General features: G+C 43.7%; 1 protein-coding gene across 1 annotated transcript in view; it reads left to right on the forward strand.

Annotated features, from left to right (window-relative positions):
- Positions 1–12,916, forward strand: part of ANKRD29 (ankyrin repeat domain 29) — a 57,479-nt gene that overhangs the window by 22,779 nt on the left and 21,784 nt on the right. The window contains exons 3-5 of the mRNA XM_080821902.1: positions 2,230–2,328; positions 6,083–6,181; positions 9,651–9,749. Coding sequence (XP_080678028.1) covers positions 2,230–2,328; positions 6,083–6,181; positions 9,651–9,749 — 297 coding nt within the window. The remainder of the gene's footprint in view (positions 1–2,229; positions 2,329–6,082; positions 6,182–9,650; positions 9,750–12,916) is intronic.

The following is a 12,916-nucleotide window of genomic DNA, read 5'->3' on the forward strand; positions in this document are numbered from 1 at the left end:
TGTCTCTGGGTGCCTCCGTCAGTTAGCCATTGGACTCTTGATTTCTGCTTGGGTCATGATCTCAGGGTCATAAGAGGGAGAAGCAGACCTCCTGCTGAGCAGGGAACCCGATACAGGACTCGATCCCGGGACTCTGAGATCATGAACTGAGCTAGGGTAGAGAGAGGCTTTACTGACTGAGCCACCCAGGTGCCTCTCTCTCCCTCTCCCTCTGCTCCACCCCCCACCCACACACAGCATGTGTGCGTGTGCTTTCTCTCTCTCAAAAAATAATAAATTTTAAAAATAAAATAAAAGCCTTTAAAAACTAGATAAAAATGAAATTCCAGGTTTTCAGTCCTGCTGGTTATAAGAACTCATGAAATTTGGCTCCTCTGTCTTTCAGAACCAAATATTATGGGGATTCATCGTCTCCAGCACAGGCTCCCCAGTGTAATCATCTGTCTTCCTCCCTTCTCCACAACTCCCTCCCCACCCAACCCCCCTCACCCTGCATACAGCAGTGGTCCATTTACCTCCCCATGCATCTCTGCCCTTCCTACCCTCTTCAGTGTGACCTCTTCTCTACCTTTAGTTATGGAGTTGGTTCTAGTCTTCAGGTCGTTTTCCGGGTCATCTACAACGATGAGAGTGTCGTCTATTGTAACTCCCATTGTATACCTATCGATACTCCCACTGCATCTGTCAGACACATGTATCTATGTGAGTTTAGGGTCCTCCTACTTCACTATCATCCCAGCAATCTTCCAGATTGGTTTTAAATCATATTTTTCTATCTGTAATCTACATAAAAATTGTTCACGTTCAGGAGGAAGTTAGTAATACCAACTTCCACATGTCATTCTAATCCTGGGAAATACAGAGGAAGATGTTCAACTTGATAATGGATGGTACAGCCTAACAAATGTCTAACATTAAATACCAAATACGGTCTCATGGAAGCAGAGAAAATATAGAACACTTCCATGAAGCCATTAGTTTTTATTTTTTTACTCTACCTATACTTTTCATACATAGCAAACAAGACTTTCCCAAAATTAGTATTGAGATTCACAGAAATCAACAAAAGCCAAATGATGACCTAACATTTACTGAAGTATCATAATATTATAATAGCCAACACTTACTGAATTAATAGCTAACATTACTATGCTAAGCACTTTGCCTGCAATATCTGGTTTACCCATTTGATTTAATCCAGCAGATGCTTTTATTATTCCCTATTTTGCAGATAAGGAGGGTGAACCTTGGAAAGGTTCCATAACTAGCCCAAGATCATAGTGTCAGGGACCAGTCAACTCTACTGCCTTCTTACAAAATCCCACCCATGAAATTAAAATGAGGCTTGTAAGAGTCACTCGTCACCCCGTACCTTCCTCCTGTGAAGAACCATCTTTCTCTTGTCCACCCCAGAAAGGCATGTTGCTGTGTACACAGAGGTAGTGGTCAAGCTCACAATTCCAAGCCCTTAAAAACAACTGGAAATTAAACTCTAAACCCCAGGAATTAAAAACAGTGTGCCCCCAGGTGACACAGTTGATTGATGGTAGAGGCCGACGTGAACCCCCCGGGCTCCTACTGACTACTCAGGTCTCCCATATCATTGAGGTACCTTGCATTTTTACCTGTATCAGTTCTAAGAAAAAGTCTTCTAAACTCAGAAAACCAACAGGTACCACCTAACCCATTAAGAACAGTGTTTGGGCCCAGGAATCATTTGATATGAATCATAAAATAAGACCATTACATCCCTACTGCTTTCACATGCAGTGATTATGGTTCCCTCGGACTGCATTTCTGAAGGTAATGGGATTAAGTGGGGTTCTTTTTTTAAAGATTTTATTTATTTATTAGAGAGAGAGTGTGTGAGAGAACATGAGAGGGGAGAGGTCAGAGGGAGAAGCAGATTCCCCGCAGAGCCGGGAGCCCGACGCAGGACTTGATCCCAGAACTCTGGGATCATGACCTGAGCCAAAGGCAGTCACTTAACCAACTGAGCCACCCAGGCGCCCTATTAAGTGGGTCTTTAAATAGAAAATTCCACCTGCAGCAGTTTGTCGCTTTGCTTTTTCTCTGTCTACTTTGCGTTATAAGGTTTTTCATGAGACACTCAATACTGTGGGAAATTGTGCACTTGGACATGTCTCGAGTGGACCTGACATCCCTTTAGCCTCTCCTCCAGGACCCTCTCTGACATATGTAACTGTTATCTGTCTGTCCTCCATCTAGCATGGCACCACGCTCCTCATGGTTGCCTCCTATGCCGGTCACATAGACTGTGTGAGGGAACTGGTTCTGCAAGGAGCAGACATCAATCTCCAGAGAGAGGTAGGTCAGGTTTACACTTAAATAAGAATGACCTAGGTGACAGAGACTCGAAATTTTTATAGTGGTAAATTGGTAAGGAAGACCAGATTAATCATTGCTTTTTTCCTGCATCGCATTAATGCCCAGACTGTGGACTTTGCTGTGCCTAAAATAAGGCCCTAGAGTGGACCATTGGGTGTACATCAGTGGAATGAATATTCTCAAGTGTGTGTTATAGTCTGAGGTAACCAAACCTCTAACCACATTCCCTAAGCACTCATACATTTCCTCCCAAGCTTAAATCAGGTCTTCCTTCTTCCCTGGGGAAGAGGTGCTGTAGAAGTTAAAGAATTTTCATGGAGATTTTTTTGTATTTTTAAAAAGATTGGGTCACCAACCTGTTCTGAATGAGGTTCACTTGCTAGACTATCTCAGTCATCCTCATCAAACTATGATTTCAAAGGGCTTCTCTGACTGGCCACGTGTTAAATAAGCTCTCCCCAAAAAGCCATGTGGTGGACATTGAACTAAAATGTGAGCCTGTTCCCACGCTTCATTCAAAGGCCACCTTGGGAGTTCAGTCTGGCTAGAGGATCCATTCTTGGTCCAATGTAGAAGAGCAGTGGGAGGTTGGACCTTTTACCATACTTTGGGAGTCAGATCTGAGGGGGATCAATTTATTCCCAAGCTGATCTAGGGCCTTGCAAATTAACCTTTCTGGAGATAGATCCATAGGTCAACCCTAAAGTGAATCTGACCTCTCAGTCCACACTAACTCAGACCCAAGATGGCATCCTGGGGCAAGCTTCAGACTGAACTGGAGCATTTGATGTTCCTTGATCCAGTCTTATCCTAGGGCCTACCCTACAGTTGTTTCAGAAAAGATGAGTCACCAACCAAACTTTCATCAATCAGTACACCCCGTCTTCCAGCCTGGACTGCTACCTCTGAGTGGAGCTGTGAGGGCTGGCTATTCCATGGGACACCTATAGTCCTTCCCTTCTCCCTTCTGGGTGTCACCTTGGCTCTGGACCATGGAAGAATGACACTTGATGAATAGACTCTGAGGTCTGGTTCTCCATAGGCCTGGGCCAGCAAGCCTGATCTATCAAAAGGAGCCATACAGACAGACCATAGCAAATCCAGTCTCACAGACAGATTCTTTGGAGCAATTTTCACAACACTGGAGCATTGTTTTAAGCCATTTTTCACGTCAGCAGCTAATTTCCTTCTGGGAGGAAAATGTTTGGGCCCATTTAGAATTATAGTTTGAAATTACCCTAATCTTTTTGTTTTTCCTTTATGCTTCACAGTCTTGGTTTATTATAGCTTTAAAGAATAGACAAACTTTTCTCTAATAAAAACAATATGATTCAGATCTGCTCCTCAGAAAACTTTATCCTGAAGGGCAAGTTCAACACGCACAAGTATATCTTCAGAACAACTGTGAAAAGCTGAGAGAAGAGAAATATTTGTTTGCTTTCCAGCCAGTGTATGGTTTTTATGGTTTTATATTTATCTGTTTCATTCCAATTGCTCCACTAATATTCTTGGATATGAAAACTATTGTGCATTGAACAAAAATGGCCCTCAAGGACTTACTGAGGTGTGCCCAATTTTGAAGTAACCTTGTGACTCAAATAATGTTGCTGCATGAATGCCCAGTGGTCCCCTGAATTTCCCGAGGCCACCTCAGCCTCCGGTGACAGAGCTGCCAAAGAGAGGCCCCAAGCTCACACATGAGGTGAGTACCTAGCGGTACTGTGGAAGGTACTCATGCAGCAGGCTTCTATCTGGGTTCATTCTTAGTCAATTTTTTCCATTTAATCCATATCAAAATACTTGTTTCCTGAAAAGGTACCTGTCATTGTTTTCTTTGGATGGCTGTCTACGTACACAGAGCTTGCAAGAACAGGAAGCTAATGATCCAAAGAGACCATTGCTCTAAAGAACCAGCAATATCAGCTAAAATTTTCAGGGTTAGGAACTGCGTGTGCAGTTGTCATGAGGCCCTGGGTTACAGTAGTAAAGCACATACATTTAAGACCTTTATTCACATTCCAGCTGAAGTCTGGCTCCTCTGTCTACAGATGGCCACATTCATGTGCACAATGATTAATGAATGGTACATTTATGTTCCAAAATTGATTCACACTGCTATAGATATGGTTTTTCAATTAATATATCATAAAATCTTGGTGAAAAGTCCTTTTTCTTAGGGAAGAAACAATTTCTAGAAATTATCTCTGGTAGTTTCTGAAATTTAATGTCTGTTAAGAAGATGAGGGTTTTCCTATGCTAGCCGAGTTTCTTCATCCAGACCTGGTTACATCCTCAGGTTTCTGGAACTCAGTGTTCTCCACTGTAGGAAAGCAATGAAAGGATGCCTTCTACTTGTTTCTGTGGGAACCAAGGGGAAAGTCACTCCCGTGTGGCAGGCACAAAGGCTCTGGGAATGGTCACATTACCTGTGCCTCCCGAGGGCAGCGTCTGGTTGGGGGCATAGCCCGAGATAGAAGGTCATGACTAGGAAGGTATTGGCTTGTGTTCTGCCACAGTGGTTGGGCTCATTGGTCCCTGTCTCATACACACACACATGCATACACGTATACACACACACATACACACACACACTTAAGAACAAGCTTCAGGGTCATCAGTAATCCTTAGGGCCTGCTCCTCCTGGCTCCTCCCACCTGGATGAGAACCTACCACTTTAAGACTTCCTGGTGAGCTGTGGAAGGTGTCTCTCCTCGCTGTGCCTGCGAAGGTGTAACGTGTGAGCTTCATCCCTGCTCAAAGCACTGGAGTGAAGAGCATCTTTGTAAGGAAAATAGATATTACCCACAGAGTGGTACGATGAATTTGCTCCTATCACACAATGATCTGGCTACCAATCTTCGAGTAGGCTTATGAAAATGGCTGGGAAGGGAGGATGCTCAAATTTGTGTCTCCGAGTATCCCTGATCTGGTTTAACATTTGGAACCAGGCTGTTTCTTGTTCCTATGTCCTCTTTTGAGGAATATTTTGAGTCTGTTTGGCTGAATTACTTAGATTCTTTCTTTGGCTGGTAGCTTTCTACTGTGGGGTACTTAACTCTGTAGCCAGAACTCTACCAGAACTCTTGCCAATAATAATGAACGCCATGTCACCAAGCATGGTAGTTAGTTCCCTGTGGCCTCTGTAACAAATTACCACCCACTAGGTGACTTCAAAGAACATAAATTTACACTTTTACAATTCTGGAGGCCAGAAAATTCAAGGTGTGTCCACAGGGCTGCACTCCTTTTGAAAGCCCCAGGGGAGAACCTTTTCTCTACCTCTTCCAGCTTCTGGTAGCTGCGGGCATTCCTTGACTTGTGGCCGCATCCCCTGTGCCTCTGTGGTCACATTACCTCTTCCCCTCCTCTATATCAAGTGGGTCTCTATCCAGTTGCCACTGGATTTAGGGTCCCCCAGGACAAGCCAGGATAAGTGCCTTTTCTCAAAATCCTTAACTTAATCCCATCATATGCCACAGAAGGTAATATTCACAAGTTCCAGAAATTAGGACAAGTACATATCTTTTGGGTCCATCATTCATCCAATTAGACCAACAATAAAGTTCCCCTTTCATATTCTCACTTCTCTGAACAAGGAATATAATCATCAAATGTAGCTCCCTCCTAGGTTAGAAGGCTTACATACAAGGATATTGTTTTGTTGTGTTTGCTAATGTACAAACAAATGCAAAGTAACTAAATGCCTTAAAACCAGCTGTTTGTTCTCTCCCAGTCAGGTACAACTGCCCTGTTCTTTGCTGCCCAGCAAGGACATAATGACGTCGTGAGATTTCTCTTTGAGTTTGGAGCATCCACTGAATTTAGGACCAAAGTAAGAGAACTTTCTTGATTTCATACCTCATTGAACAATTTTAGCAATCATGAGTATTCGTGTCTCTCCATCCATAGTATGAATTTGTGCTTTTTTTTTTTTTTTTTTTCTTAAGCCTGGGTTAAAGCCTCTGCCTTCGGCTTGGGTCATGATCCCAGGGTCCTGGGATCGAGCCCCGCATCGGGCTTTCTGCTCCACGGGAAGCCTGCTTCCTCCTCTCTCTCTCTGCCTGCCTCTCTGCCTACTTGTGATCTCTGTCTGTCAAGTAAATAAATAAAATCTTTAAAAAAAAAAAAAGACTTTATTTATTTTAGAGAGATAAAGAGAGAGAGAACACATGCAGGATGAGGGGCAGAGGGAGAAGCAGACTCCCCGCTGAGCAGGGAGCCTGACATGGGGCTCCATCCCAGGACCATGAGGTCATGACCTGAGCCAAAGGCAGACACTTAACTAACTGAGCCACCCAGGCACCCCACTCTTTTTATAAGATTTTCAAGCCTAAGAAGGTGGATTTCACAAAGTTACTTGTAATGGTTGAGAGGTAGTCCTAAGGAATCAATTCAAAACATGGCATTTTCCCTCTGGGCTCCTAATTTTATGGGGCATTATTTATGTTCTGTCTTGCACTGGTAGCTTTCTACTTTGGGACACTAAATTTTGTTATCAGGATGGATACAATAGCAAGTGCTTTATAACTCCCTGTTTTCGTGGGCTTTTTTTTTTTTAACTTTTTAAGATTAATCCCAGTGCTCTAATAGGAACTATCAAAGTATTTAAGCCACTCTTAGTGGAATCTGAGACATTTCTAAGGAGGACGATCTGATAGGCAATTTACTTTCTGAGATGCCCTCACTGAAATATGTAACACATGATTACAGTTTACATAGTTGGGCAAGGAAATGCAGTTCTTCCTTTAAAGAAGTCATTGATTGTTCATGCATGACACACAGATAAGAAAACTCAGGTTGCAGAAAGATCAATTTTGTGTTTGCGATATGATTGTACACGATAACTTAGGTTTGTAGTAGGAGAATTTGAACTGCTTTAACATTTTTGGAATTGTCAACTTATTTCCAGCCTAATTAGAACCAAAAAATTCCTGGAAATTTGCCTGACTTGGAATCTTTTAGGCTTTCTTAAACCATTGTATGTGAAATTTGGATATCAGGGGAGTTTCCAGTGAATTTTTTTTTCTTTTCCTGTTAAGATGTTAACTATTAAGTAGCTCTGAATTTCAGATAAGATTGGTCTGTTCTGAACGTGCCGTTGGACGGTACACATGCCTCCACACATGCTGCATATAATATACAATAATCCAAAAAATATGTGTGTATATATTTTGATATTAATTATCATTTTATTTGTCATTATAAAAGTAATACAACTAAAAATAGAAAGTAAAGTTCTACAAATGTAAATCTCAGCTCTTTGAACTAAGTCAGAATGATCATGCCCCAGCATATGGCTGCTTCAGTCTTCTTGGTTAACAAGTTAATGCTGGCTTTCAGCCTCTGTCCCTGCAGCAGTGTGTGCTGTCCCAGAAATCCATGGAACACAGGGCCCGGAGCACAATTCCAAATGTTTCCATTAGGTCACCTGCAGGTGCCCAAGAACTTTCCATGGGAAGAAGAGAATGTCGAGAGGCGTTCAGTTTTCATGTGATCCTGTCATCAAAATTACCTTTGTTTCAACAGTTGTTCTCATCATTATTAAAGCTATATTCCCCGAAATGTGTTTTTAAAAATAAAAGGTACAGAGGCACCTGGGTAGCTTAGTCAGTAAAGCATCTGCCTTCAGCTCAGGTCATGATCCTGGAGTCCTGGGATCGAGCCCCGCATCAGGCTCCCTGCTCAGCAGGGAAACTGCTTCTATCTCTCCCTCTGACCCCCTGCTCACCCCCAATTCATGGGTGCATGCTGTCTCTCTCTCTCTCAAATAAATAAATAAACTATTTAAAAATAAATAAATAAAAGGTACAGGGGCACCTGGGTCAAGCATCTGACTTTTCATCTCAGCTGAGGTCACGATCTCAGTGTCATGAGTTCAAGCCCCGCATTAGACTCCACACTGGGTATAGAGTCTACTTAAAAAATAAATAAAATAACAAAAATAAAAGGTACCAGCTCTTCTATGACAATCACCATATTTTATCTCTTCTCTTACCTCATTAGGCAAAGAGAAAAACTGACAGAACGATAGTTGGAAATGTTGGTGTTCCTCGCTGCTATTGCGATTTTTGTTGCCCATACACCCCACCCACATTGGCCCACCCTCCACCAGCCTCACCCCTCCAGTCTCAGTCTTCCATTCTCCCCCCTTCAAATCACAGCTCAAGTGCCCACTCCCCCCAACACACAGCCTGTGAACAAGGGAGCTCTTACAGCAGTGTTTCTCCAAGTGAGGCCCACCTACCACATTCACACCACAGTCCCCTCACATGACTGGTCAGAAAGCCTGTTTCTGGGCCTCACCAGAATCAGACCCTGTGAGGGTGGGAGTTGGAGAGCAGGCATTCTGCATAAACACTCTGTGCCCCAGATTTAGAAACCACGCTCTCTTAGAGTTAGGATTTGTATTTCAGAACCAGATGACATGTTCTTACGTTATTTACGACTAGCACAGATGTCCACAGACCCATTCGCAGAGCCAAACAAACAGCTCCCCAGATGCAGATGGGAAAAGATAATGCCTTCGCTGCAGCACCTGAGAAAAACCATCAAGGGTTTCAGTTGACCACAGACTCAGTGAGTCAGTAGTGTGATGTGGTTGACATGAAAGCTAATTCTAATTCAGGCTGTCAAGATAAAAGTAGAGTAGATGGAAGAAAGGAATGTCCAATTCCCCATCAGACCACATCTACTCTTCTGGGCTCCCATTCGTTCTAGGGCCCACATTTTAAAAGAGATTTGGACAGACTGGCACATGTTCAAAGGAAAATGCTAAGTAGGATGGTGAGAGGTTCACGGGGTACATGCAGTTACCCACTCTTAATGGACCCACGCCTTATCCCCTGAAGACAATGGCCCCAGATGGTTACTCCATAAATCACCTTAATCTTCGAGGCCCACAGCTGGGAGAAAACACAGGGAGAAGCCAATAGTTGTCAAGAGGGTCTCTAGACAGAAGACACAGGAGACTTCAGGTAATTCCAAGACAGAAGTGACTGGTACAGGCTTTCTAGTCTTCATTTCCTTTATTGAGATGCAAATAGATAATTCTGCATTTGACATGGGCAGTGACTCACAATAACATAGTCCAGTAACTGTAATGTATCCCAAGCAAGTCATCCACATGTATGACGTGATGCCTTCAGGAGGAACCCTGTCATGACTATAAAGAGAAAGAGATGAAAAAGCAAAGGTCAGTTTGTTGTTATCTATGAGGAACGCCTTTCCCGAAGCTCTCCCTCTGTGGGAGCATCTGCTCGGTAGACATGTCTGCACCCTTCTAACATGGTACTACCTTGCAGGATGGGGGCACGGCCCTGTTGGCCGCCAGCCAGTACGGACACAAGCGGGTGGTAGAGACGCTGCTGAAGCATGGAGCCGACATCCACGACCAACTCCACGTGAGTACGTGTTCAAGGGGACGTTAGCTGGACGCTTGCCTACCCCCTCCTCAGCCACAGCATTGCAGTCTAAATTCAGATGCCCGAAATGCCCACTTCAAAAATATTTTAATGAACGGTAGGACTTCAATCCAAGAAAAAGATGGAATTAGCCAGATGAGCTTTTTCTATGGAGAAGCACATAACCTTGTTTAGCCACCTTTGTTTTACCCTTTAAACCTCTCATACATACGCGGCAGCTCATATAACGTATGTGGGCAGGAGCTTCAAAAATCACGTGACACGTACGTACCCATAAGATAACCAGCCCAGCATATGGGCTTGCTGAAAAGCAGAATAATGCTCCTGTCATAGAGTTATCCCGGAGGAAGAGCACACATAAAGGAGAAATCAAGTTATTCGAAGAGACGTGAGATGGGGTAGGGGTGAATAACTGAAGTACACGCACACCACTGGCCTTTGAGAGGCTCCTGCTGCGAGTGTGGGTCTGTTGCAACTAATTGACGATTAGCATGTGGCCCAAAGGCTCTTTCCATCGTCGCTGTCATTCCTGTTATTCTGGTTTTGGACAATAACAAAAATAAAATATAAGGAGATGAGGGGCGCCTGGGTGGCTCAGTGGGTTAAGCCTTCTGCCTTCAGCTCAGGTCATGATCTCAGGGTCTTGGGATCGAGCCCCACATTGAGCTCTCTGCTCGGCAGGGAGTCTGCTTCCCCCTCTCTCTCTGCCTGCCTCTCTGCCTACTTGTGACCTCTCTCTGCCAAATAAATAAAACCCTTTAAAAAAAAAAAAAGGAGATGAAGTGACTTGATGGAGTCATCATGAGGAGTAGAAGGGTTCCTACTGCTGGTTCCATAGGAATCGTATTTTAGACTATCCCACCAGCAGACATGCACTGCTCACAACACCTTCACAGACATGTGGTGAGATGTGTCGGTGGGAGCTTCTCCATTTGAACACCCTCCCCTGAGTTTACACGATGGACTGCCACGTCACAGACCTCTGTGAAGCACATAGCAGCTAGCACCACCCTTTTGCACTTCAAAATCTGTAACACCCTTTGAACCCACAGCTTTCTCACTTGAATGACTGAGTTCCTTGATACGGGTCTGAGGGAGTGATTCTCAGCTCTGGCTGCCATTAGAACCACATAGGGAGGTGGGGGGAGGGCTTCCAAGTCCATCCCAGACGGAGCTGGAATCTCTGAGGACACAACTGGGCAGCAGATGGTTCTGATGGGCGGCCAAGTCTACGAACATGGGTCCACAGCTTTGGCTAATTCTTTGGCTGCATATAATGAAGTATATGTGAGAGCATGAATGATTGTGTGTGTGTGTGTGTGTGTGTGTGTGTGTAGTTCAACAGGAAGAACCCAAGTCTTTGGAAAAGGAAAATGAGTTGTGATTTTCATCCCATTACCATTAATCAGTAATCCAAATGGACTGGCATATTTGTGCTTGTTAGACAAGTTTCCATCCAAAAGGCTCACCCCAGAATGGCAAATAATCTTAGAAATGCAGAGTTTGGGGAGAGCCCATTCCTGTACTAAATTATTCTCTGTTACGAAGTGACTCAAGAAATTTCATGCACCGGGGCACCTGGGTGGCTCAGTTGGTTAGGCGACTGCCTTCGGCTCAGGTCATGATCCCGGAGTCCCAGGATCAAGTCCTGCATCCGGCTTCCAGCTCCGTGGGGAGTCTGCTTCTCCCTCTGACCTTCTCCCCTCTCATGCTCTTTCTCTCTCTCTCTCTCTCAATTAAATAAATAAAATATTAAAAAAAAAAAGAAATTTCATGCACCGAAACTTCCATTTTATGTTAAGACATTCACCCTCACCCGAATTGTCCAAATACAAATGTTTCCACTAAAAACAATCAGAACATGGAGGATCCCCAGTCGATGACTCCTGAAAGCTTCTAGGAACAGAAATGTGTCGTGTGCAGTAAAAACTGTAATGCTTGGATAGGCATTTTAGGGAATGTCCAAGTTAACGCCTGCGAAGAGCACGGTGGATTTTCTGTGGCCACACAGTAAGGAGCGGCTGAATATTTCATCCCCATATCAAACATCTGCTTAAAGATCTATACAGGCTGAGTAATTTTTAAATGATTGCCTGAAGAGGAGTCTGGCAGCTCAGCTGACACCCACCAGAAACCTAGCACCCTCCACCTGGCTGGACTGGCAGGGAAAAGCACTTTGTATTCTAACTTGTGGTTAAGGTTCCTGATGGGAGGGGTGGTAATTAACTGGGTGAGCGAGGTGTTTTCCACTAGATTGTGCCCGGGTTTTCCACTGCGGTCTAGAAATAATGAAGCTCGGCCCACTCTGTGAATGCTGTCTTACAGGAGGTGAGCCTCTTGGGAGGAGGCATGCTCTGAGCCGAGTGCTGTGTTCGCTGCCATTACCAGTGACAGGTCTTTAAGAAAGAAATGCCCAGAGGACATAGACACTCAGTTAAAAAGAAAACACACTAAAGAAAACTGGAAGCAAGCGCTTGCTTTGAGCTTTCCTGAAGGACTTCTTCATTCTTTATACATGTTGTTGGTGTCTTCTGGGCTGTCGGGGAGCGAGTTCATGGAGTTCACCAGGGCAGTTTTTCTAGAAGCATCTTTTGTTTCAAAGCTTAGAAAAATGGCATGTTGGAGGGCGAATATGGAGAAAGGGGCAAAAAAGAGAAAGGGGTAGGAAAGATATAATTAAAAGGACACTTTAATTTCTGATTCATGAAAACATACCATACAGGTTTGGGGGACTTGTTCATTGTTTTTTGATTAATAGACTTTATTTTGTGTTTGTTCTTTAAACTAACACTGAGCCCTTACTTGACCAAAGAATTGAAGTGGAAAACTGTATTAAATGTATATATTTGTTAAACTAATCAAAAGGGGATAACCCTGAGATCCCACAACGAAAACTGGTGGCAGCTAACGAGAAGTCTGTGCAGATGAGAGAAAAATGATGACTAGCTATTTGGACAGCCTGGATGCCGCTGCCGAGGGAGTGGATGATAAGCCCCATGATCAAGATTGTGTGGAGTGAACAGTCATTATGTTTGTTATAACTTATCCTTTTAAGTCTACTTGAAACATTACCTTTCCACCTGACTTCTTGTGAAGACCTATTCTTAGACCTATTCTTCAAAGAATAAAACACTAACCGTGAATAT

The sequence above is a fragment of the Martes martes genome (genome assembly GCF_963455335.1).
Source record: "Martes martes genome assembly, chromosome: 13".
In the NCBI taxonomy this organism is placed as follows: Eukaryota; Metazoa; Chordata; class Mammalia; order Carnivora; family Mustelidae; genus Martes; species Martes martes.